Source organism: Martes martes, assembly GCF_963455335.1.
Source record: "Martes martes genome assembly, chromosome: 4".
NCBI classification, from domain to species: Eukaryota; Metazoa; Chordata; class Mammalia; order Carnivora; family Mustelidae; genus Martes; species Martes martes.
In genome coordinates this window covers 168,213,281-168,238,256 of record NC_137891.1, presented here as the reverse complement: position 1 = coordinate 168,238,256, position 24,976 = coordinate 168,213,281, and the positions used below count along the sequence as shown (strand labels likewise).

Here is a 24,976-nt window from a genome sequence, read left to right as displayed (position 1 = left end):
ACCATATTCATGCTTCAGAAGCGTGACACCTGCGTATCTTCCATGAAACCAACCTCAGATTCCTCAGACATGATGGCTTTTTCCCCTTGTGTTTCAATGGCATGGTTTTTATACTTTTCTTACCTTACTGCCATGAACTCGCTAGTATCTTAATTAGTTTTTATCTTTGATTAGATAATTTGTTTCTAGAAGGCTCATTATCCCTGATTTCTGACCTCACTCAACTATTTTAAGAGAGATTAATTAACAGATATTCCTGGCTCTTAAAAGGTACTCAGTAAGTATTTGTTGAATGAATGTACTATATAGTTACAAGGAGTTATTCTTTCCCTGGTTTGATGAGGTTGACTCAGGTTTGGAGGAAAGGGGCCAGGCTCCACTACTCAGTGGGTTAGTAGGTACTCTGAATTCTATTAAAAATTGGCGTGTTCTCCTTATCTCCTAAGCAACACTTTATGCAACTCGTGCTCTCCAAAGTGCTTTGTAGGTAGTAAAATTAAATACATATTTGTGAGTTGATTGATAAGCCTTTTTCTTCTGGTCTTATCTTTTCCAAGCTATGGTAAACTAACTGCTGAATTACAGGTAAATTCTATCCAGGAATTGCACTCTATCTTACTTCCCAAAAGTTTACCCCAGTGAACTTCTCAGTTTGAGAATCAATCACTTCTCAAGAGTAATTCTTTTTTTAAAATTATTTTTATTAACATATAATGTATTATTTGCCCCAGGGGTACAGGTCTGTGAATCGTCAGGTTTACACACTTCACAGCACTCACCATAGCACATACCCTCCCCAATGTACATATCAGAAGTAATTCTTAAGAACAGATAAAGAATAAATGCTTGCTTGGTTGATTTTGGGCCCAAATCAGAGCCTTTTGGTTGGGAGGCACTAAGTTAGTGCTGCCCATAATGCAGACAGGGCGAAAAGAACATCCACTTTGGGACCCATCCTCAGTCAGATCCCGGTTGTACCACGTGGGCAAGTCACCTTGTCTGTCAGCCTCTCTGAATTTACCATTTTCTTTCCTGAAAATATAGGGATTATTATGTCCACTGAATGGATTTGTTGTGAAGGTTAGAGGAGGTGTGTGCAAAGTGCCCAGTTTAGCATCTGGAAAATTAGGTACTTTATAAATGTTTGCTGTTATTCCCCTTTCTCAGTTTTTGTTTGTTTTTCTCGTGCTGGGCTGCTGCTGACCTGTTGCAGAATGAGAGAAAATGGGTGGGACAGCTGCTGTCACCAGACATTGGCTTTTCCTGGAGAACAGTTCTGAGCAGTGGCTTCTTTCCCATGTCCCCTCCTGGCCTGGCTGACAGTGGCTTATGGCCAGGGTCATTTTTTTACCCTTTATCTTCTGTTCCACTTCCCCCTTGAATGAAGTCAAGGGACCAGAAGCCAGTGTCACTTCTGGTACTCCATCTTCTCCCGCCCAACCGCTGAAGTGATCGACGCCACCTGCTGGAGGACGACTAGATTTTCTTTGTTCAGAGATTGAGGTCTAGAACACTGACTACCCCTCAGCCCTCTCCGTATTCTAGCGGGAGTCCACCTTACAGCCTGTGAATTCTTCTTCTTCTTTTTTTTTTTTTTTAAGATATATATATATATATATATTTTTTTTTTATTTGACAGACAGAGATCACAAGTAGGCAGAGAGGTAGGCAGAGAGAGGGGAGGAAGCAGGCTCCCTGCTGAGCAGAGAGCCGGATGGAGGGCTCGATCCCAGGACCCTGGGATCATGACCTGAGCTGAAGGCAGAGGCTTTAACCCACTGAGCCACCCAGGCGCCCCAGCCTGACTTCTTACAGCCTGTATTTTTGAGAGGGAGGAAAGTGAAATAATGCCAGACTCTGAGTTAGAAAGCACAATGTCCTTATCACCTGAGTGGTCACTTCACTTTACTTCTCTGAGTTATAGTTTTCTTATCTGTAGAATGGGAATAATAATTCCTGAATTTTTGGCCTTACTAGATTCTTATTATAAGATAAAGGATGCAGAAAGCTTGAAAAGTGCTCTTTGGATGTAAAAAAGTATTCCTACTGTCCTTCCTCATTTATTTATCCAGGGCAGGCCGGGCTTGCAGGGGAGGGGTGCCACACTCCATGTGTGCTTCACTTTCCCAGGACCCTGTCCTACCTCAGGGGAAGGATCTGGTGAGGCTCCCCAGTCCTTGTATCCCGTGATGGGCTTCCATGATCTTGTCATCCGGAAGGTGCAGCACCATAAGCCAAATGAGTGATTTGCCAGTTCTCAACTGCCCCTAGCTGTGGTTCCTACTGCTTGGTAATGGGGGTCTGGGAAACTTTGGTCCCCTCTCTCTACTCCACTGGAGACTTCAGGAAAGAATTCTGGTTAGGGTAATCTACTCTCAACACTTTGACTCATTTGCTGTGGATACGTGGCTAGACTGTCAGAACATTCTAGGAGTTCTCTGAAATGACAGAATAAACTTGTAGCTGCGGCAGAGTGCCTGCTGTGTATCAGGCACTTAGTGCCTGGTAATTGGTATTTATCTTGTTTAATCCTCATAGCATCCTTTGAGCTAAGTATTTATTATTTGCAGTTTACTGAAAGGAAAACTGAGGTTCAAAAAAGTTAAGTCTCTGTTCCAAGTTACACAGCCATTAAGTGGCAGCTGGAATTTGAACTTTATTCTGTCTTATTCCAAAATCGTTGGCGCTGACCACTGTACCGTGAGGCCTGCCACTGCTCTGTAGAGGGAGGGGCCGGTCATGTGCTTACGAGGGAAGCTCAGGAGATTTCCAGTCATCCAGTCTGCGTGCAAACCCCTCCCTGTGTGATCTGGGGCAGGCAGCTCTCCGCTGGAGCTGCAGATACTCCCTCATTACCCCTTCACCACAGACATGCAGCTTGGGTGCTGTTCTCCTGTCCATTTCACACTTGAGGAAAGTACGCCTCAGGAGATAAAGTGGCTCGTCCTGAGTTACAGAGGAGGGATCGGAAGTGGCAGAGCCAGAACTTGAGTCTGGGTCCAATGCCTGCTTCGGTGTTCCGTCCCTCCTTTTTCGCGGCCGGCTCCTGAGGCACACGGCCATCTGCCAGGTTGGGAGCCTGTAGGGGGAGCAGGAGCTGCGCCTCTTCAGCACCCTCTCTTCGTTCTCCCTCAGTCTCTGCTTCTTAGAAACCTTCCTGAGGCAGTAGGAACATTTGAAATTCAAGGAAAAGGTTACATGTTGCTTAAAAACTGCTTGAAGCCCTGCACACAGAAGCCTGGGAATCTGCTGCCCAGCTTTTGTGTGAGTTGGTGTTGCTACTTCAGCAGCACCCTGTGGTGGTTGTAGTTCGGAGAAAGTTCTTTCTGGGCTTTTCCCTTTATCCTTATAATCTTGCAAGGTTGTTGTGTTGGAGATGATGCACACCAAGGGCAGCAGCTGGAGCCGTACTCATTGATGGCAGCTGTTCTCACTGGCAGCGGCCTCCGCTGGAAACCAGAGCAGGAGTCCAGGGCCCTGGAGCTCCCACCCAGTACGGGCCCCTGGGCATGTGAGGCACTGTCTCCAGGCAGACTGGGTGACCTCTAAGGACTCCTTTCCTCCTCAGTATCCTGTGCTTTTTTAAAATAAAAGTAAGGATGCCTGGTTTGTTTTTTTTTTTAACCTAACTGGACAGAATTACATGAAATAAAAAGTAAAAGACTGTGTTCTTTCCCCCATTCATTCATTCCTGAGGTAACTTGTTGCCAATGTCTTTTCCATTGTTTTCTATTTTAAATATATACAGGTACATGTAAATGTATGTGTGTGTGTATATTTATTATATGCACAAATTATACAGTATGGTAAGCACCCCCGAGTCTAGAATACATACTATATTATGGCTTGGTCCTTTCACCCATTTGGGGCATATTCTTTTTAATTAGTGCTTTGTAATTTTTTAATTTTTTTTTTAATATTTTATTTATTTGTCAGAGAGAGTGAACACAAGCAGGGGGAATGGCAGGCAGAGCAGGTAGAGGGAGAAGCAGGCTCCATGTTAAACAAGGAGCCTGATGCAGGACTCAAACCGAGGACCTTGGGATCATGACCTGAGCCGAAGGCAGTCACTTAACTGAGCCACCCAGGTGTTCCTCCTTTATCATTTATTAAATGATCCCCTATTGATTATATGCCATGATGCTCTAAAGCAAATGTAGACATGCAACATTGCTTTTAAATTTTCTTTTCAGGAAAAGAAGAAGAAAAAACATAGAGACAGGAAGTCGTCTGACTCGGACAGCTCAGACTCTGAGAGTGACACAGGCAAGAGGGCAAGGCACACATCAAAAGACAGCAAGGCAGCAAAGAAGAAGAAGAAGAAGAAGAAGCACAAGAAAAAGCACAAGGAGTGAGAGTGGAAAGAGTAGAGGGGGTGGTTGAGAGGAGGAGGTACCAGGAGCCTTGTGTCTTAAGCCCTGGCTCCCAGAAAGACTCAGTAGTGCGAGTATGGCCTCCCACCCCACTGACTCCTCGCCCACGGGAGATGGCTTCCCCTCGTGCAGCAGGCAGGTTTGGGAGTTAGATGTCAAAGCATCTGCCTGAATGACTTGTTAACTTATCATTCCTGGTCCCTTTGCAAGTGACCCCTGCAGCTCACCCATTCATTCACTTCAACTTCCTTCATTCGGCAGGAGGTCCTGTTACCCTCTCCAGCTGCCACTGCCAGAGCCAGATTCCTGCACAGGAGTCCAGGCTGCAGCCACAGGTACTGCTGTGGAGGCAAGTCTGGCTGTAGTTGGAACAGGGATGGCCCCCTCCCTGCTGGGTCTGCCCTGGGCTGACTGGTGAGTGATCCCTGCGGCGTCTAACACAGGCCAAGGGAGACCAGCAGGATGAGGGAGAACATGGTAAGAAGTGGTGCTCACTTTTTCCATTCCCCCTAACGTGATTCTCCCATGCTACAAGTGACAGCCAGAAAACCGTTGTTTGCAGTGACTGAGCTTGTGTGTGACGTTCTGCCAGACCACTGAACCAGACAGCTAAAGCCAAGTTCATTGCTTTACTTTGTATTTACTACTGTGTGAGTCACTTGGTTCCACTTCAGGTCTCTGCTTAAATTCCTGGCACTAAATGGAAGTGTGTTTGGTTTTAAACTTGCTGAATGTTCTTATTACTATTATCCCTCTTCCTGGGTAATTTAGACTTACAAGTCACCAAGTCTGCATTAGTTGACAGAAAAACATTTAATATGTTACTTCAGACCTTGGATAGAGGCCCAGCTGAGATATAGAGCCAGAGGCACCGACAGGTCACAGCCGCCTTAGGAGATCACTTGTAAGCCCTCTCTTCTGTAATGATTAGATGACCTCTTCCCCCAGAGCTGATTAGAGAACTGGTAAGAATTTGTAACCATGAATGGTCCAGTGCGCAGGCGGGAGCTTAGCTGTCATCTTGGCCAGTGGGCATTGGCTCCCACCACCAGGCACAAGCCTGCATGCATCCTGTGTCCTGAGCCTGCGTTCTGGAAAAACAGACCACAGCATCCCACAAAGAGTAACTTTCCAAACCCAGGGGCCTGCAGTGCAGGATGCGCCTGATATGACAGTTTAGTAGTCAAGCCTAGGGGAAGCCCTGCCACTGATTCTTTATTCTGGACTGGACTCATTCATGTGGCCTTGAGGAGGGGCAGTGTAGAGCCCAGGTGTGGGAACAGCTGTTTTATGACAGAGTGGGTCACGTGACCAGCTACCACTGCCCCCTGAGACGGTCCATTTCAGTCTCTCATCCAGTGCTGCTTTTGAGTGACCTTCAGGCAGTCGTTCCTGCCTGTTCTCCAACACACAGGGAACTGAGACTCCCAGAATCATGTCACCAAAGACAAAAAGGCAGTCTGGTGACCTTGGCTCTGCTTTATTGACCTTAGAGCACCCTCTGGATGCAGTTAAAAAAACAAACATACACAATGGGAGCCAGAAGTGGACCCAGGCTGGTGCCACCTGACCCCAGACGTATTTCCCCAACCCAACCAAGGTGGATTTATACAAAATGCCGGAGGAAAAAATGAGGCAATCTGGTGCTGAGTCCCGGGCTAGCTGACTGGCAGAGAAGCAGACAGTGAAGGAGTGGGCAGGTCATGCCTCTTTCTCGTAAGTACGAGTGCAAACTGCATTTCCATGGGTGAGTGTCTGGAAGGAAAGACAGAGCCAGATTAGGGCAGGGGTGAGGGCACTGAAGGTACCGGGGCAGTCTCCATTCTGATGGTGAGAGCCTCTGCCTCCATCCCAGGAGTCTTCCTGGGATTCGCCACCTACTATGTGCTAGGTTCTTTTTTGTATTTTTTCCTAATACACCAAGCTTTTCATTTAGTTAGGCACTTAATTCCTCTGCTAGAGTTTTGGCGAAATGACCTGTGAGAGGGGAAATGACTGGTCACTGTCCCAGGCGGTCTCTCTCTCCCTTGCACCATTCCTCTAGTGCCTCCGATGGTGCCTGGCACATCATAGACAAACAGGTGAATAAGAATGTCCAGACACTCTTGGAGAAGGACTGTCCTAGGCTACCAGCTCTCCATTCCTTCCCTGACTTACGGCGGTGCCAGAGCCAGAGGCTTGAGCCACCATCGTCCATCCAGCCTCGCATCACGGAGCCAGGCCCGTGGCCTCACCACAGTCCGGTTACCCAGTGAGCGTTTGGTCCTGCACAGCACATGCCCACCAAAGGCAGACACCTCTTCTTAACCCTGCGCTGTAATGCTAGAATGCAGGGAGGTTACAGCTGACCCAAGGTCTGCAGTGAAGACGCTGCTGGGGTGAAAACCTGAGGTCCTACAGTTAGGAAGCAGAGACCACGGGGGCTGCTGCCTCTGCCCTGGATCTGGGGGTGTTCAGTCATGGCAACTTTCTTCTAATGAGTCCCCAAATTTGTCCTTATACTGATGGGCCAGCCTGGTTGTCCCTTCCCAGGCTGTCAGGTACTTGCAGGTTAGGCGTGCAAGACACTGGGAGGCAGTGGGGCTGGAATGAGGTGGAAGGGACTGCACTGCTCTTGCCCCGCCATCACCAGCCTGTCCCTGCCCAGAGGCTTTCTATGTGGCAGCACAGTCCCAGAAGAAGAGGGTATTAGGAGCCTAGGATCTAATTTGGCTCTTCTTTCTGCCTCTCCCGGGGTGGGGCACGGTGGCAACACAGGAGGAGACTAAGGCTGTGAGGCACCTGAGCCCTCTGCAGCGCCTCTAGGATGCTCTACGTTCTGCATCAGGGTCAGGGTGTCCTGGCACCCCAGCAGCCCGCAAGGTTGGTGGTGTTAATGCCTGTTTTATAATGGGAGCTGGAGAAGGTGACGTTTCTGAAGTCATGTAGCCCGTAAGCTGAAATGTGAAACCAGGCCTGTGTGAGGCCAAAGCTACCACATAGAATATTCCCACCTAATCCCACCCCAGCCCTGCCTCTACCCGCACTGATCCCATGGGGGAGACCCTGGCCTTCCCAACAGGCTTGACTAAAGGGGCAGTAATGGTAACCAACTGGGGGAGGCTCCAAAGATCCATCTTACCAAGATAAGTTTCCCATCAACTAGCTCCCGCACAAGTGTTGTCTCTTGCCCATCCCACTTCTGCACGTGGACAAGTTTGCCTCCATCCAGCGTCACGGTGGACTGTGGAGAGAGTTAGAGGCCTGAGCTGTGATCTGAGCCAGGAATGAGGGACAAGATGGTGTCTGGTCACTGGGGCCACAGAGGACTCCGCCTCTGCCCCAAAATGATGATGGTGCCAGGACCAAAGCTCAGGTGGCCTGCTTCCGGCCTGGCCCCAAAGGCTGTCTTGTTCACCTCCAGCCTCTGCTCCACGATTACCTGGCTGGGCCCTTCAGGTGTTGGGCAGGTAGGCAGAGGCAGGCAATATGGTGAGCCAGACAGCCTGGCTCTGAAAAGTGCTGCTAGCCTTCAGGATGGGCACTTATCCCATCCTCACATGAGGCCCACATCCCTAGAGCCCCTAGGAGACAGGGGCATGTACCATCCTACATCCCTGGGGAAGACTGGTGAGGAGTCCTGAGACTCTCCGGCCTAGTGGTGATCACACACAATGTCTAATAGACCTTGGGGTGGAAGGTATTGGAAAATGAGCTTCCCACTTTGTATTCCTACCTCTTCTTGCTCTGTATCACGTGGCCCCTTCAGCTGACAAGTAGACTGCAACTGCCAGGTCCAGGGACTGGGTGCCCTTGGAGTGTTCCGAAGCCCTGGTTAGATGCCCACTTAGTCTTCTGGGCTCTGCCAGCCTGCATCAGCTGGTTCTCATTTGGCAGCTCTCCCAGATCTCTTTTCTTTAGGAATTTGGGGGCTCTAGGTCAGGCTAGGGGACCCTGGCTGAGCAGGGTTGAGTACGAGAGTCTGAGAAGGCTGTGTTTATGTTTGGGGCAGCATGAGGAGTGGGTGTGCATCCTTGCTCCCACTTCACTTCTCATGCCCATCCCCCAAGCTTTTTGCCTACTTAGATTATGTTTAGCTTAGGCATTCCAGAGCATTATGGTTTATTAGGGTTCTTGTCCCTCAAAAAGGTGGGCTAGTCAAGGAAGCAGACGCATGTGATATGGCAGCCAACTGTCTCCAAAGTAGAATGACATCTTTGGGCACCACCTCAGCTCTGCTGCCAGCTTCTCCACAAAGAGACCAGACCCTATCCTGTCTTTTCTGGGGCAGTTGTCAGGAAGCAAAGTGATAGGGTCTGCTGGAGGATACTGCTATAGCGACCCTCTTTAGAGGTCAAAATCCCTTAGTTCTGTCTCTGCTACACCTGGCCCAGGGGCTGGGAGGCCTGAGGCAAGCAGCAAAGACGAGCCCTGAGACTGCTGGTACATGTCCCCTCCCTACTCGGGAGGAGAGGGGCTACAGCTTGATGGGAAGACGTACAAACACGCCTTAGAGGATGCCCTATCCAGAACATAGCTTTTCCTGACTGCAGGCTGGCAGAATTGGGAATAGTTCCTCAGGCTCACTGGCCAAGCCTGGGAGGTGGAGGTTGGAGAAAAGGAAGCATCTGGAGTAGGTCTCCACCTCTTGTCCCTAGCTGCCTCCTTTGCTGCTGGAGGCCAGAATGACCTGTTCACTCAGAGAAGAGCTCTGAATTCTCCTGGGCATTGTTCCTAAAGTACTTGAAAACACAGCCATGGCCACATAACTCTCCTGTCTGCGGACTGGAAAGAAACCCAGAGCTCTTGGATGCCATGCACAACGTCACCCAGCTGGAGCTGGAATCGACACTGAGGTCAGAAGAACATCCCGGCTCTGTGCTGCCCACTCCCAGAGGCACCAGATACTCCCCAAGGAGGGAGGGAGGAAGCACGAGGACAGGGCTAGCATGTTCCTAGCACCTGGGACATCCCCACACTGCACAGCCTTTATGCCCCTTTTTCATTTCAATCCCCCCATATCACCTGCCCCTCAAGGTACAGTAACAGGGTGCCGGGTCTCAAGGTCTCTTAATCCCCAGACTCTTTTAGGACTCACCTTGACCTTCCTGTCATCTGCTGTTGTCTCATCGAACTCCACCCCCAGCTTGAAGCTGATCTCTGTGTTCTTGAAGGTGCTGTGTGTTTTTAGGATGATAGTGTCCCCATTCATTTCGATGACTGTGGTAGGCTTGGTCATGTTGGCCACCTGCCTGGTAGCAAAACCCACACCTGAGGGCAGGGGGAAGATTATGAGCATGAGTGGAGTGGAAAGGCAGGGTACAACGACCTCAGGGAACAACTCTCAGGCCTGGATGTGGGGCCGAATGAAAAGTACGAGAACTTTCAGAGACTCTGGCTGTTTTTTAAATTCAGTTTTCTTGTTAGCTCTCTGCAGCGAAGAGACCCTTGATTTCATGGGGCAGATGAGAAGCCTAAGGGACGCAGGCATGCCACAGCAAGTCACAGCAGATCTGAGATAAGGACGAGCTACTTTCTGAGTGGTAACAATGTGTGTTATCTCATTCAGCCCTTCATTCTCCCTGAAGGCATGATGCTATTATGTCCACTCATAGACGCAAAGACTGAGGGTTCAAGCCCAGGCTCACAGGTCTGGAATTCGAATGCAGAACTGTTGTGAAGAGCTCACGGAACTGCTCAGCTACAGTCTCCCAAGGCTGGAGCATAGGGCTCCCTTCCAGGGGACCTGAGCAGCTTTCCAGCCACGGGCTGAGGAAAGAAGAGAAATGTGGACTCTGCCTTCCAAAAGCCTGAGGGACGACAGGTCTTTCCCACCTTTGGAAGTTTTTGCCCTGAAATACACTGGCGCACTTGTCCCCTGTAGATGGCAGAAGGGATTTTCAAGCCCTCTTCTCCCTGACCTAGGGAGGACATTGGCAGAAGGGAGAGTGTCTCAGTGTACAGATTTAGGAGAGGCCCGAGTGCTAGTGCAGTTAAGGACTTGAATCCAGGTATCCTCATCCTGGTCTAGGCCCTAAGGGGACTCCCCCACTGACCGCAGCACAGCTTCCCTGACTGTCCTGCAAGAGTGTGAAACAAAGAACTCCAGCAAAGCCTTAACCCCTTCAGGTTACAGCTTCCCCAGAGCCGGCCTTTTGCTTTCAACCTCCCATCATGACTGCCTGCCCTTGTGCCCGCAGCAGCAGTGGTGAGCAGACTTGCAGGGCAGAGACGAGGCACAAGCAGCAGGCACAAGTGGGGGGAGGTGGTGTGCCTACCTACACTGCACTTGCTGGGAGCTAGGACTCAGCCCATGGCCTGTATGGGTTGTTTCATTTAATGCTCATAACACGTAACAGATCTGAACAGTAGGTTTTATTATCCACTTTACAAATTAGGCTTGGAGAGAAGTGACTTGCCCAAAGTCAAAGAGGTGAATGACAGATCTGGGTATGAATCTAGGCTCCAAAATCTATGGTTAGCCCCTGCTATCAGAGTGAGGCAGGCTGACCCCAGTCCCCAGAAGAGAGCAGGGCCTTGTCACCATGCAAGGAGCTCTGTTTGGTTAGGACCTACCCAGAGGTGTGGTGTGTTTGAGAAAGGAAACCACTGTGGGGTGAGTGAGGGACTGAGCCAAGAGAAACTGAGACCAAAATGGGGCTGATTTTGGAGGCTCAGAAAGAGCTGGGTTCTACATAGAAAGGAAGTGGACGCTATTCACAGAGAGAGCTAAGGATGCTCTTTCCCCTCCCATGGACCTCTCTCATCCTTTCCATCTGTGTATGGAGAAAAGCAGGCTGGATGGATTCTCAGCCCTGTAGCCCAATTTGCCCCTTATTTGGGGCAAAATAAGGGACAAGTGTGGTAAGGATGTTGCAGCTCACTTCAGGGACACAGGTCTTCTTCAGCTCGAATGTCTGCTATGGGAGGCTTGGAAGGAGGGGCTAACTCTGGGCATCTCAACTTCCCAACAGCTGCCCAGGGCCCACCGCTCCAAGAGGGGCTACTTTCCTGGAGTCAGTGGGCACAGTACCCAGCATACTATGGCAGGGCATGAGAACTCTGGCCCCAAGAGCCAACACTTGTGATCCCTATTTCAGGAAGGAGTTAGGAACAGAAGGGAGAGGTTGGTCCCCCCCCCCCCTTATTTGGGTAACTGCCAGAATCAGTCCCCCTTCCCTAGTAGGAAGGCATGGAATGTAGCTCAGCTATGAACAATATTCTGGTTTCCCTGTCCCAGCCCGGGAGACTAGGATAATCTCATAGCTGGGGATTTAAGAGAAAGGGTATCTACCTTCTCCATCTAAGCCCCTACTAGGAGGGGAAAAGGGGCTGAGGTCAATCATTAGCTAAGCAATTCCTACCACTCCCACCCCCAGGGTCCGTAGTGGAAACTGTTGTGGGTTGCACGTCTAGAAATCCAGGTTTTCATATCAGCTCTGATGTGGGACTGATCTGACCAGTTTCTACTCTTTCTGGGTCTCAGTCTCCCCATCTGTCAGACTAGGCAAGGCGCAGGGTATCTCCAAGGACCTCAGGTTATAAGCACTCTGAATCTTTATTCTTCCCCATCTGAAGAATCACACCCTCCTAGACCGAAGACCCTCTCTGCAGCTCACAGATCTTGGCCCTGCTCCAGGACCCTGCCGCATCCGGGAAGTCCAGCGGTTTTCTCCACCAGACCCTTCCCCCAAAAAGTGGCTGAGCCAGAAGGGGATGGGTCCTCTTGCCCCAGCCTACCACTAGGCTCACTGACAGTGATTAAAGCCCAGTAACACACCACTGCAGGATGAGGTCAGAGACTCCACAACCCGGGAGAGAGCATTCTCCAGCAACCATATTTCTCTAGTTCAACATGGAGGGGCAGGAGTTGTTGCTAACTGTGCAGGGCCCCTATCTCGCCTTCTCCTCATATCCCATTCATCCCCTTGTTCCCCTCTCTTCCCATCTCCCTCCTCCTAGGAGTTTCCTCCTCTTTAAGCCTTGCCACAGTACACTCCCCATCTGCCCCGTTCCCTTTCTGTATTCACACTTTCCAATCCCTAAACCACCCATGTTCCTGCTTTTCCTCCTCCAGCTAGCCTCCCACCTTATGCGATGGATGCTCTCTTTTTACACAAACCCACCTCTTTCCAGACACTATGCATACCTCTCTTCCTCGAAAGCGCATCCGTGCCCCAACATCGACAGATACATCTTACCTCCCTACACCTCCCTATCTGGGAATCCCTCTAGCCGGGTTCAGACCAGAAAGTCCCCTTCCAATAGGCCCCCTTCCAACATGCGTGCCTTAGCCCAGGCTGCCACCTTCTCCGCGTCCCCCTGTTCTCCAGCGCTGAGCAGGAGGGATGCAGCAGCCCTGCCGGCACTAGCCAGCGCTCGAACGCTGTGCACGGCTGCGCACGCGGCCAGGCCCTCTCCAGCCCAACATCCCCGAGTTGCGCTCACCGAGTGACTTCATGTAGTCATCGAAATTCTTGCTGTCCACTAGCTTCCAGGTGCCTACGAAGGCGTCCACCATGGTGAGGCTGGGCTAGGCCGAGCAAGCAAAAGGACAGAATAGGTGTGCAAGGACTCCGGGACCCACGGTTCCCAGCCCGCGCGGCCTCTTTAAATAGCCCTTGTATCACGTGGTGAGGCGTGGCCCACACCCCCAGCTCCCGAAATAGGAAGCCGGCGGCTGGCGCTCACCCGCCAGGAGCTGGCTGCCCATCCCCCGACCCGCCAAGGGGGAGGGGGCAGCCAGTGGCGCCGGGCTCGCCCGCGTCAGCTCGGGGCTCCGGCCTCCGAGTCCCTGCCCAGCGCGAGCAGGACCTGCTCCCTTCCCTGGCCTAAAGGCGCTCTTCGCCATCTGAGAAGGAAGCAATTGGGGGCACGGTGCCCGCGAGGTGGGGTGCGCGCCACGGACATCTTCGTCCCCCACTGTATCCCCGAGTTTGGGGTTAGAGCAGAGATGAGAGACTAGAGGAGAAAGGAAACGCCCTTGGGCTGATGCCCACGCCGGGAAAGCTCTCGCCGACTCTTCGTGGCGCAGGCATCTTGGTCCTCCTTTTGCAGGTGAGGAGTCCCAGGCTCGGCGGGGAACTAACAAGGTCGCAGGAAATAAGGCGAAGGTTCTTTGGAGCCCAGATTGCAAGCGGGTCTAGGTGGCCCAGGTAGCCGCACTCTCCCGCCACTTCCCACTCGCCGGTGGCGGGAAGAGTCACCAGGGGCACCGTGGGCGGATGAGCGGATGAGCTGCCCCTGTGCCCTCCGCCTGTTCAGGGCGAGAGCGTGACCCACCCCGCCGTGCCCTGCGCACGTGCTCGCCCCTCCCTGTGGAATGTCGCCTGCGCGCGCCTTTCCGCTCTGCGGTGCTCCTCCCCGTCCACCTTGCCGGCGCTTCGGGCTCCTCTGACCTCTACGCGGGGCTCTGAGCATTTCATCAGGTCATTTCCCCCCTCCCCTCCTTCAGAAATTCTGGCCATCCAGCCAGCTCTTACAGGCCCCCGGGCAGCTCCCGACCTGCCGCCCTTCTCTGACCTCTGAACAAGCAAGCAGCTTGCACTTTGACAGAACGTCACTCACCTCCTTGAAAGAGACTCCCGTGTGGTTGACGCTTTACAAATCGCTTTTAATAGTCAGATCACCCTGTATTGGTATTTATTTCATGCTGAGGGCTTTAGGTACATCCTAGTGTTGAACTTTCAGAACAAAGTCCACGAAGTAGGTTTTATAATTACTCCTTTTTTATAGATGAGCGAACTGAAGCTCAGAGGAGCCCATCCATTCCTTAATCCGGCGGTTATTAAAGCGGCCACTTTTTGCCAGGCCTTGGGCTAGGCTCTGGAGAGACAACCACGAATGAGACACACTCACATTGCTCGCTTGGGTGGGCCGACACAAGACTAGTGTGGCTCTGAGGGGAGGCCTGTCCTGATCTAGCAATTCAAGGGAGACTTCCCAGAGGAAGCGAGGGGTAAGCGAATGTCTAACTGATAGGAGGCCCTGCCTAAGAGTGTGGTGCCCAACAGAACCTCAGCCAGGAGAGGTCCACGGGGGTCGCAGTGGGGGTCAGCGAGCAGGAGCCACAGCACACTAGCCCCAGGGTCCTGCCAGCTCTGCCACACGAGTACAGTGTGGCTGACCCTCCTTCCTGTGCCTCTGTTTCTCCATGTGGAGGTGGAAAGCATCTGCCCCTACCTGTCTTTCTGGGAAGAAGCCAGGGAGGAAGAGCCCTCCCTTGCCCAAGGTCCTGGTTCTTTGGGGGAGGTCCACTTGCCAGAAGACAGGGACCTATTTCTGCCAAAGCTGCAGGAACAGGCCTTAGGGCTGGGCATGAAGCCCTGGTGACCTCATTGCCGGAGCAGGTGCAGGGGAGGGTTGGGGGGAGAGGGGGATGGTTTCTAAGTCAAGGTCACAACCTTTAGACACTGAACCTCCTCCATCAAGGACTATGTCGCTGGAGACCCAGGGGCCAGAGTTGTCTTCCTACGTGGTCCTCACAATGCCGCCAGGGAGAGCTGGGCTGGGGCAGGTAGATCTGTGTGTTAGTTCTGATTCCTGGGGGTACTCACTGTGTGGCTGTGGCCGATTCACTTAAGCCACTGTGAGTCTCAGTTTCATCTTGAAAATGGAGGTAATGACAGTATTTACCCCTTAGAGGTATTTGGGGATCAAATGAGACAATGCATTTAAAATGCTGAGCATGGTGGACCTCGTGCTGGCTGCCGCTGCTGTTACTGTTCCTCTTATCCATGGACCGCGCAGGAGTCTCAGACCTGTTCTCAGCCCTGCCCCTCACCTGCAGCCCCCCCCCCCCCCCCCCCCGCAGATTGCTTGGCTTCTCTAATCTTTACTTTTCTTACTTCCAAGACAAGATTAGAACCTGCAGCAGCGGTGAGGAAGGGGCTGCCGAAATCTTCGGGATGGGTTAAGGGGGACCCTGCCAGAAAGTCCTTATGACCTATCTCTAGGGCCCTGCCTCGGCTGAGGAGCATGGAGACCAAGCCCAGACCCACTAGCCTTGCTGCCCTACCACCGTCCCCGCCCCAGGCCCAGACCCGGGTCACCAAAGTTGACTCCTAAGCCACACCCTGTCTGCTTTCCACTGGGCTTTTCGTTCTTATCCCTCACAAGTGTGCACAACTTCTCATCCCTTGTTACCTGCATCCTTCTTGCCCTGTTCTGCTCACACCGCCTTTGGGGAATGAGGGGCAAGGGGAGGGAGCATGAGCCCTTCCCTTTTCTTTCTCCCTCTCTCTCTCTTTATCGCCCTTGGTAGATCCAGATGTGAACACAACATCTGGCAGGCAGCAGGACCAGTCCCTGCCAAGAGCAGCATCTCCCCAGCCCTCACCCTGTGGTGATGTCACTGTTCTGTGTTTCCACGGCAACCACAGGCTGGGAAGATGGAGAAGAGGAGAGCTGAGTAACCATGAGAGAGCCAATGAGAGGGGCCAGCTGTACCGGGTGATCCATGGGGCCATGAGGCGGGGCGAGGGGAGTGTGGGGAGGCCTACTCAGCATCTCCAGCTCTTCCCAGGACCCTCCCTGCCATCTGGACGCCTCCAATAGGGGATGTGCTGCTGGCCTGGGGAGAAATGTGGGAGGTAGAGGCCAACGAGGCTGAGCTGGAACCGCCACTGACCCAGGGACATAGAGACCCTCCCCCCCCCACCCCTGCTTTGGCCCTTCAGGGCCTAAGTCTGTGGATGCTGACTGCCCCCACCCCACTCCACCCCCAGTTCCCGCAACTGGGAATTTTTTCTTCGGATGGTAGTGGTGGTGTGGTTCTCTGCCGTGGAAATCAAGTTCTTAACCCTTCTCTCCACACCTTCCGCCCCCTCCCCTGGTGCATGATGGGTTCAGAAGCAGCATCTTTGGAAAGAAGCCTGGTTCTACGTCTCAAACCGAGTGAGTCTCACTCCAGAGCCCCTAAAGCTAGGGAGGAGATAGATTCCCTCACTCATTCAGTCATTCATCTCCTCATTCAATATTCCATATACTCATTCATTCATTCATTCATTCAATAATCCATGTACTCACCAGCCACTTACTAGCTAAAGACTAAGAGCCAGTCCCTTCCCCTTCCTCTCCTTCCCTCCCAAATGGAGAAAGGCCATCTACTCTCAGGGTTGGCATGAAGATTAAAAGAGGTAACCTAACACACACAAATACTCAATGAAGGGTGAGTCCTTTCTCCCTCTGGGTCTCCCCAGGGCCGCTGTCCCAGAGATACACATGACCCAGCCAAGGCCCTATGAGACATTGAACCAACAGCAAAGTATCCAAGTCTATCTCTGTCTCCTCACTTCGGTCACTGAGTGCCTTTAGCGACCGTAGAGAGGTTTCCACATCTCTCCCTTTCTCTCTCTTTAAATAATGCATCCATTTCACCCATCTTGGTTGAGCACCCCCTGTGCCCAGGCACTGTGCTGGGTGCAGTGGGCACCCAGAGGAGAGCCACGGCCCCCGCCCTCCCTGAGCTCACTGTGTAGGGGGATGCAGCCACTGTGGCAGGAATGCAGTGTTCCTTCTGCCACTAGGAAATCACTTCCTCGTTGCCCAAGAGTTCTGGCTACTCCAAGGCTGAGGGAACAAATGATGGTAAAAGATAGGGATTTACTCAACATCAGTTTTGCTTCTGAGAAGCTGGTGCCCGTGGGGCCTGCTGCCTGGAAGGAGAACAATGGCCCTCTCTGCACGGGGAGGAGAGGGGCCAGCTCAGAGTGGCGGGGCAGGCTCCTCTGCTTTCCCAGAAACCGGCTGTCCTCCGTTTTAGCAGAGTAAAGGCCAAACTCTTCCGCTTTGCTCCATCTGTTTCATTAGTCGAATTTATTACTGAAATCCTGTTCCAAGAATAGTGGCTGGCAGATAGTAGGCGTAAATGAATAAATAGTGAATGAATGAATGAGTGAATGAACGAATGAACTAGTATATGGGATATTGGATGAATGAATGAATGAGTATACGGACTATTGAACTGAATAGATGAATGAGTGAATGAGGGAATCTATCTCCTCTCTAGCTTTAGGGGCTCCGGAGTGAGACTCACTTGGTTTCCGGTCCTGGGCCTTACTTACAGACCAGCTGTGTGACCTTGGGCAAGTCATTGCCTCTCAGAGTCGGTATTTCTTATCTGAAAAAAGCACATCACAATTCCTACCCGCGGGCCTCCCAAGGACTCTGAGAAGATAAGGTAGGATAAGCTTGGGAATGCAGTCCGAAGGCTCATTGTTTCTCTGCTCAGCCTCCCTCGAGGGAGGGGAGGCACGTGATCCTCCACAGCCCCCAGGCTCTGCCCCCACCCCCCCCAGCCTCTGCACGCCCGCCACACTGCAGGCACTAGCGGATACATGCTTGGGTCTCCTGTGTTCACCTGGAGTACTCTTCCTCCTCAGCTGTTACTCCTTTAGTTACTCCTGCTCACTCTTCAGCTTAAGAAGCCCCATCCTCCCTATTAGAACACTGACCCCGTTTTCACGTGGTCCCCTCGGCTCCAAGTCTGCCTTTCCTATTAACACCAGATGCCCTGTGACGGCTGGGACCCAGTCGGTGTGGCCATCTGCCATGTCCACAGTGCCTAGTACAGGGCCTGGCACCGATCTGGGGAGCAGACACATAGTCTCTCCAAAGCAAAGAAAACCACTTGTCCTCTTCAGAGTTCTCTGTTTGAAAATTCTGCCCCTGGCCCTCCATTCCTATGACTCTTAACTTTTCTCCTGTTGAAGTATCCTGTCTTCTATCCTCTTTTTTACTCCATCTCTGAGGATCATGAGACTGGGTCATTTCCAGTGGGGGTAGGGCTCCAAGTGCTCCCAAGTGAGAACTGCCTTTCTGGGCACATAGGTGTAGCTAGAATCTCAACTGTAGCGCGCTCTCTCTCTCTTTCTAAAATTAACATATAATGTACTATTTGTTTCAGGGGTACAGGTCTGTGATTTGTCAGTCTTACACAATTCACAGCACTCACCGTAGCACATACCTTCCCCAATGTCCATCACCCAGCCACCCCGTCTCTCCCACGCCCCTCCCCTCCAGCAACCCTCAGCTTGTTTCCTGACCAAGAGTTTCTTAAGGTTGTCTCCCTCTCTGCTTTCTTCTTGTTTCATTTTTCCCTCCCTTCCCCTATCATCCTCTGTCTTGTTTCTCAAATTCCTCAAATCAGTGAGATCATATGATAATTGTCTTTCTCTGATTGATTGATTTCGCTTAGCATAATACCCTCTAGTTCCATCCATGTTGTTGCAAATGGCAAGATTTGGGGTTTTTTTTGATGGCTGCATAGTATTCCATTGTGTATATATACCACGTCTTTATCCATTCATCTGTTGAGGGACATCTAGGCTCTTTCCGTAGTTTGGCTATTGTGGACATTGCTGCTATAAACATTCGGGTGCACATGCCCCTTTGGATCACTACATTTGTATCGTTAGGGTAAATACCCAGTAGGGCGATTGCTGGGTCGTAGGATAACTCTATTTTCAACTTTTTGAGGAACCTCCATGCTGTTTTCCAGAGTGGTTGCACCAGCTTGCATTCCCACCAACAGTGTAGGAGGGTTCCTCTTTCTCCACATCCTCACCAACATCTGTCGTTTCCTGACTGGTTGATTTTAGCCATTCTGACTGGTGTGAGGTGGTATCTCATTGTGGTTTTTATTTGTATTTCCCAGGTGCCGAGTGATGTGGAGCACTTTTTCATGTGTCTTTTGGCCATTTGGATGTCTTCTTTGCAGAAATGTCTGTTCATGTCTTCTGCCCATTTCTTGATTGGATTGTTCTTTGGGTGCTGAGTTTGATAAGTTCTTTATAGATTTTGGATACTAGCCTTCTATCTGATATATCATTTGCAAAGATCTTCTCCCATTCTGTTGGCTGTCTTTTTGGTTTTGTTGACTGTTTCCTTTGCTGTGCAAAAGCTTTTTATCTTGATAAAGTCCCAATACTTCATTTTTGCCCTTGCTTCCCTTGCCTTTGGCTTTGTTTCTAGGAAGAAGTTGTTGTGGCTGAGGTCAAAGAGGTTGCTGCCTGTGTTCTCCTCAAGGATTCTGGTGGATTCCTGTGTCACATTTAGGTATTTCATCCATTTAGAGTCTATTTTTGTGTATGGTGTAAGGAAGTGGTTCAGTTTCATTCTTCTGCATGTGGCTGTCCAATTTTCCCAACACTCTTTGTTGAAGAGACTCTCTTTTTTCCATTGGACATTCTTCTCTGCTTTGTCAAAGATTAGTTGGCCATAGAGTTGAGGATCCATTTCTGGGCTCTCTATTCTGTTCCATTGATCTACGTGTCTGTTTTTGTGCTAGTACCATGTCTTGATGATTACAGCTTTGTAATAGAGCCTGAAATCTGGAATTGTGATGCCACCAACTTTGGTTTTCTTTTTCAACATTCCTCTGGTTATTTGGGGTCTTTTCTGATTCCATATAAATTTTAGGATTATTTGTTCCATTTCTTTGAAAAAAGTTGATGGTATTTTAATAGGGATTGCATTAAATATGTAGATTGCTCTAGGTAGCATAGACATTTTCACAATATTTGTTCTTCCAATCCATGAGCATGGAACATTTTTCCATTTCTTTATGTCTTCCTGAATTTCTTTCATGAGTACTCTATAGTTTTCTGAGTAAGGTTCTTTGCCTCTTTGGTTAGGTTTATTCCTAGGTATCTTGGGTTTTGGGTGCAATTGTACATGGGATTGACCCCTTAATTTCTCTTTCTTCTGTCTTGCTGTTGGTGTATAGAAATGCAACTGATTTCTGTGCATTGATTTTATATCCTGACACTTTACTGAATTCCTGTTAGAGTTCTAGCAGTTTTGAGGTGGAGTCTTTTGGGTTTTCCACATAAAGTATCATATCATCTGCAAAGAGTGAAAACTTGACTTCTTCTTTGCTGATTTCAGGTGCCTTTTATTTCTTTTTGTTGTCTGATTGCTGAGGCTAGGACTTCTAGTACTATGTTGAATAGCAGTGTGATAGTGGACAGCCCTGCCGTGTTCCTGACCTTAAGGGAAAAGCTCTCATCAACTGTAGGCTCTCTATTTTTAAGTTATTATTAATAGTAGTAGTGTTTTTATTTTTATTTTTTTAAGTAAACTACCCCCAATGTGGGACTTGAACTCATAACCCCAAGATCAAAAGTTGCATGCTCTATGACTGAACCAGCCAGGTGCCCCTACCCGTAGCTCTTTTTAGGGACAGCTTCATTCCCTGGAAGCAATCAAACTAGATCCCAGCCTTGGGGCTGCCCCTGGCTCCTTCCCCACTGCTCCTTTGTCAAATGGAAAATTTGCCTCTGCAAAACTACAAATCATATTAGATTAAAATAATTAGAAAGGGAAACTTAATGCTTATAAAACAGCGCCTCACCCCACCCTGAGGTCGGGGGGGGGGGTGCGGCGGGTGGTTCTTGTGCCACGTGACCTGGCACCAAACAGATGGTTCAGTGGTCACTCCCCAGAGCATACTTCATTCAGGAACAGTTTGCTCAAGATTCTGGAAAGATTCAGATAGCTCCAGACCACCTGATGAGCCTGGCTGGTGTGGACAGGTGACCACTGTGTGTCCTTAGGTGAGGGGAGCTGGTTAGCAAGCCCTGGCAGGAGGCCTGGCAGAGAATGGATCTTGGACTCAGGAGGCTGGGGTCACGTGTTTTCCAGAAAGCAGGTATACACAGGCAAGGCTGTCAGCCTGGCTTTGGCTTCTGTTTTTTTGGACCTGGGATCTTGGGGTTGGCTGGGGCTGTGGGGGACAGCATCTTTGGGCTCTGCAGTAAGCAAAGACACCAGATAAGAAAAGGAAGGAAGAACTGGGTGGACTTGGGGATGACCAGGACTGGAGCCTATGGTGAGAGAGTGGGGGATGGGAAAACCGAGAGATTAGAAGGATGGGGCTAGGGTCAGTGGGGTTTGATGGCGGATGAACGATGGGATTGTTCAGTCCGGGGTAAGAAGAGCCTAGCATGGCATCAGGAGCCAAGGACTGGCTTATGCACGGTCACTCTCTCCACCTGATGAGTCATTGGATGAGCTGTCAGGAGCCAGGAGGAGGAGAAGGTGGAAAGACCACTGACAGGGCGGTTGGGAGACCTAACACCAGCTGTGTGAACTTGACCCGTCCATCTCTCCAAGCCTATTTCCTTTTCTGCACAATGGAGATAGTAATGTCTGCCTTGCGGGGTTGGAGGAATGAGATTGTGGGGGGTAGGAGCCTTCATGTGCTGCGCAGCATGGTGCAGGAAACGATCGCTGTCTTATGAAGTGCTGGCACTGGGTTCTGCAACTTGTGGCCTTTAATGCTTCTAACTCTGACAGTAACCCAGTGTTGCAGGAACTTTCATTCCCATCCCCTGTTTGCAGATGAGAGCCAGGATTTGGACCCAGGACCCTAGCCCTAGACCTTGTTCCGCCTACCACTATTCCACACTGCCTTTCCCCGAGGCAGTCTTTGCCCTGTCTTGCTCTGTGGCCTCCGGCCAGTCTCTTCCTTTCAGTGACCCCAGCTCCATGGCAGGGGGTTGGGCCAGATGAGCCCTTTAGTCCTTCAAGCTCTGGCACTTGGTGGTTCAGGAAGGGAACTTCCAAGTGGGGAAGAGGGTGAGGTGGGGCAAGAACCAGGAGAGGACAGACTTTTCCAGCATCGCTGCTCCAATCCTGTTGCCTCCTCAGTGGGTAGGCTGGCAGGCTCCCCTTTGCCCTACAAGCTCTGGGGCCAAGGGAGCAGGTGATCCTCAGCCCTAGCCTGAAATACTCACTGGTCACTGAGGGTCACTGAAGTCTAAGTGCCAGGACTGTCCACTAACAGGCAAGGCCCATCTGCCTTGGCTAGCAGACCCCAGAGGTCAGTAGGGCTGCCTGAGTCATAGCCCTTGGTCTCCACCCACTCCCGCACCTCCTCACTCAGGGTCAGTCTATCTGGGGACCAGGCCTGGTCTGGACCCAGGGATGTGGCTATTTCTAGATGCCCTCCCTGTCTCCTTGGCCTGGGCCTCCAGCCAGCTCAGGACATGCACACACATACATTCTCTCCCTTCCCCTTTCTCTCATTGAACTTGACGGCCGCTGGCTTGGTTCCTGGACCTGTACTGGGTACCAACAACCAGCAGACGGCCTTGTAAGGGTTCCCACCCTTACAGAGAGAGGGGAGAGGTGGACGTGTCTACAGATGATAATACAGAAAGCCTCTGATTGTCCCACATGCAGACTGCCCATGGACCCCGGAAGGCCAGAGGAGGGAGCCACCCACTCTGCCAGGATAGTGAGGAAAGGCTTCGCACAGGAGGTACCCTTTGGACTGGGTCTTGAAGGGTACATGGGAGTCTGCCAGGTGTGGGCTGAGAAACTGGTGAGGCAGAGGAAGAAGAGACAGTTAAGGAAGGATGAGCTTTTCCTGGTGACTGATCTGGAACGAAGGCAGAGGTTAAAAATGCCAAGTGCTAAGATGGGCAGGTAGTTCAAGCCAGACAGGAAAAGGCCTTGCCTACCATCAAGGAGGCTGGCCTTTCTTCCAAGGCCATGGGGAGTCATCGAGGGCTTGAGCAGGGGAGCACGAGGACCTGACTCAGATTATGCTAAGAGTTCTCGGCTGTTGTATGGGGGCTGGACTGGACACTGGTCAGTTAGGAGGCTGTGGCAGCCGTCCCAGGCTCTCCCCACGCCAGCAGCCAGCAGGTGGGGGGAAGGAGGGGGTGGACACACCTCTCCTAATTAAAGGCATGACCTGGAAGCCAAACACATCTCCTCTCTTGGCCAGAAATTAGGCACAGGGCCACATCTAGCTGTAAGCAAGACAGGGAAACATGGTCATTACTCTGGCCAGCCTGCAAGTCTGGAAGAAGGCGAGGACGGCCCTCAGGGGATGGGAGGTCCCTGACACAGTGGTTACAAGTCTCTTTCTGAAATCAGGTTTCCTGAGCTGAAGTCTCACCTTACCCCTTACCAGCTTCGTGGGCATGTTACGTACCCTCTCTGTGCCTCCGCCACCAGCTTGAGGTTCCGTGAGCTAATGTGCCAAGTCTTAGAGTAGAGCCTGGTACATAGTGAGGTCGAGCTGTCTTTAGGTTCTGAGAAAAGGGGATGTTCTGGGGACAGGTTCTCCCCCGGTGGAGCCCAGATACTGAGGCCGATGTATGGCTGGGGCAGCTGGGACTCTCCAGCCCTGGAGACTGGGGCAGGGGTCTGGTTTCGCTGAGGCACAGGATGCTGGGAGCATGGAGGTCTGGGAAAAGAAAGGTTGATTTCAGAGGGAATTCAAGAACAGACGGCCCAAGAAGAGATACCACTTGGACTAAGAATTTGCAGAGGCAGCTCAGCCCAGAGCTCCTCACAGGACAACGGGAGACGGTGGTTAGCTTGGGGTCAAGGGCGCCTGAAGCAGGGCTCAGACTGATCGCTGCTCTGTGGCCCCGGGCCTCCCGTCGCCATCACCCCACTCTAGGCCAGGGTCTTCCCACCCAGAAGTGGGGGATCCCTTATCCCTGCTTCCTGCCACATGGCTCTGGAGATTAGGCTTTAGTCCTGGCTCAGAAATTGGGCTGCCTTTGCAGGGCTGATTGGCCAGGAGGGGTGGGTCATGGAAGGTGACCGTGGGGACCCCTCCCAGGAAGGGGGAGCATTGTAGCCCTGTCCTGCTGAGCCGCTTGCCTGTCCTACCTTCTCCCTCCTTTGGCCTGTGCTCCTCTTCCCAGTCTCCTGCGAGCCATAAAACAGGGTGGGACCAGAGAGCTAATGTGGGGGGTGGGGGCAGGTGGCAAAAAGCCCAGAAGGGTTTAGGGGATGGACAGAGCAAGCTCAGGGGAAAGAGGGAGTGATAATATCAGCTTGAGGGAAGATGCGGAGTCTAAAGTGAGGGGGAAGGTGTCTAGAGTTCGCCGGGAGGGACCCGTTCTCATTCTCCCCACAGTGAGGCCCGGAGGGGGATCTTGCTGAGGGCAGGCTCTGTGCCTTAGGCATTTCTCTGTCCCTTCACAGGGCAGCACCTAGGTGCCCCCCAGAAAACTCCAGACTGAGCCCCCAGCCTCAGGCCTACATGAAGCAATCCCCCAGGTCTTACTTAGGGGAAGATGTGAAAGGCAACCTTGCTGGGATAGAGATGCATCTGGGCCCCAGGCAAGGCTCCCTCATTTCATTACCTTGCTCTGTGACCTGGGACAAATCACCTGCCCTTTGAGTATAAGAGGGTGAGGGGCGGGCGGGCCAATGAATTTTAGAGGATGTCCAGGAGATTAAAAAAAAAAAAAATTGAGAGGGAGCCTGTTGTACAGAGGGGAGCTGAGGAGGGCCTGGCCCCTGCCCGTGTGGACCTGGCAGGGCCCGTGTGAAGAGTGTCGGGCAGATCTCTGGACCTCATTGGCCCCGCTGCCCCACCCCTGCCTGCTCTAGTTGCAGCCTGGGGGCAGGGGTGGAGGAGGGGTGGGGGGGTGGAGTGGTGGGGACTGGTGCTTAGCAGCTGGGCACACAGCAGGCAGAGCCCCACCCCAGGTTGCCCTTCTCTCCCTGGGAGCTGGCATCACTCACGAACCCACCTTGGGTCCCTGCACTGGCGGGAGTGTCCCCAGAGAGAGCCCTCAGTTGCCAGGCTTGGAAGTGCTGAGGAGAGGAGAAATGAGGGGGAACCACGAGACTCGGGGTCAGGAAGCTTC

The 24,976-nt window shown here is 51.6% G+C and overlaps 2 protein-coding genes across 3 annotated transcripts in view; one reads left to right on the top strand and one right to left on the bottom strand.

The window, feature by feature from the left end:
- The window catches only part of ZCCHC17 (zinc finger CCHC-type containing 17), a 54,645-nt gene extending 49,557 nt beyond the window's left edge, over positions 1 to 5,088 (top strand). Inside the window, exons 8-9 of the mRNA XM_080803137.1 lie at positions 4,194 to 4,351; positions 4,635 to 5,088. Of these exons, the coding sequence (XP_080659263.1) occupies positions 4,194 to 4,351; positions 4,635 to 4,791 (315 nt within the window). The 3' untranslated portion in view covers positions 4,792 to 5,088. The remainder of the gene's footprint in view (positions 1 to 4,193; positions 4,352 to 4,634) is intronic.
- Positions 5,089 to 5,836: 748 nt separating this feature from the next.
- FABP3 (fatty acid binding protein 3) lies at positions 5,837 to 14,088 on the bottom strand. 2 transcript variants are annotated; one of them, XM_080803139.1, is made up of 5 exons: positions 13,920 to 14,088; positions 12,801 to 12,885; positions 9,451 to 9,623; positions 7,495 to 7,596; positions 5,837 to 6,128 (listed from the first exon to the last, which is right to left on the bottom strand). In XM_080803139.1, exons 2-5 carry the CDS (start codon positions 12,871 to 12,873, stop codon positions 6,075 to 6,077), a joined length of 402 nt encoding a protein of 133 aa, XP_080659265.1. In that variant the 5' UTR covers positions 12,874 to 12,885; positions 13,920 to 14,088; the 3' UTR covers positions 5,837 to 6,074. The 2 variants fall into 2 exon arrangements, with proteins under 2 accessions (XP_080659265.1, XP_080659264.1); XM_080803138.1 differs by lacking the exon at positions 13,920 to 14,088 and having other exon boundaries at positions 12,801 to 13,637.
- Between the last annotated feature and the right edge of the window lie 10,888 nt (positions 14,089 to 24,976).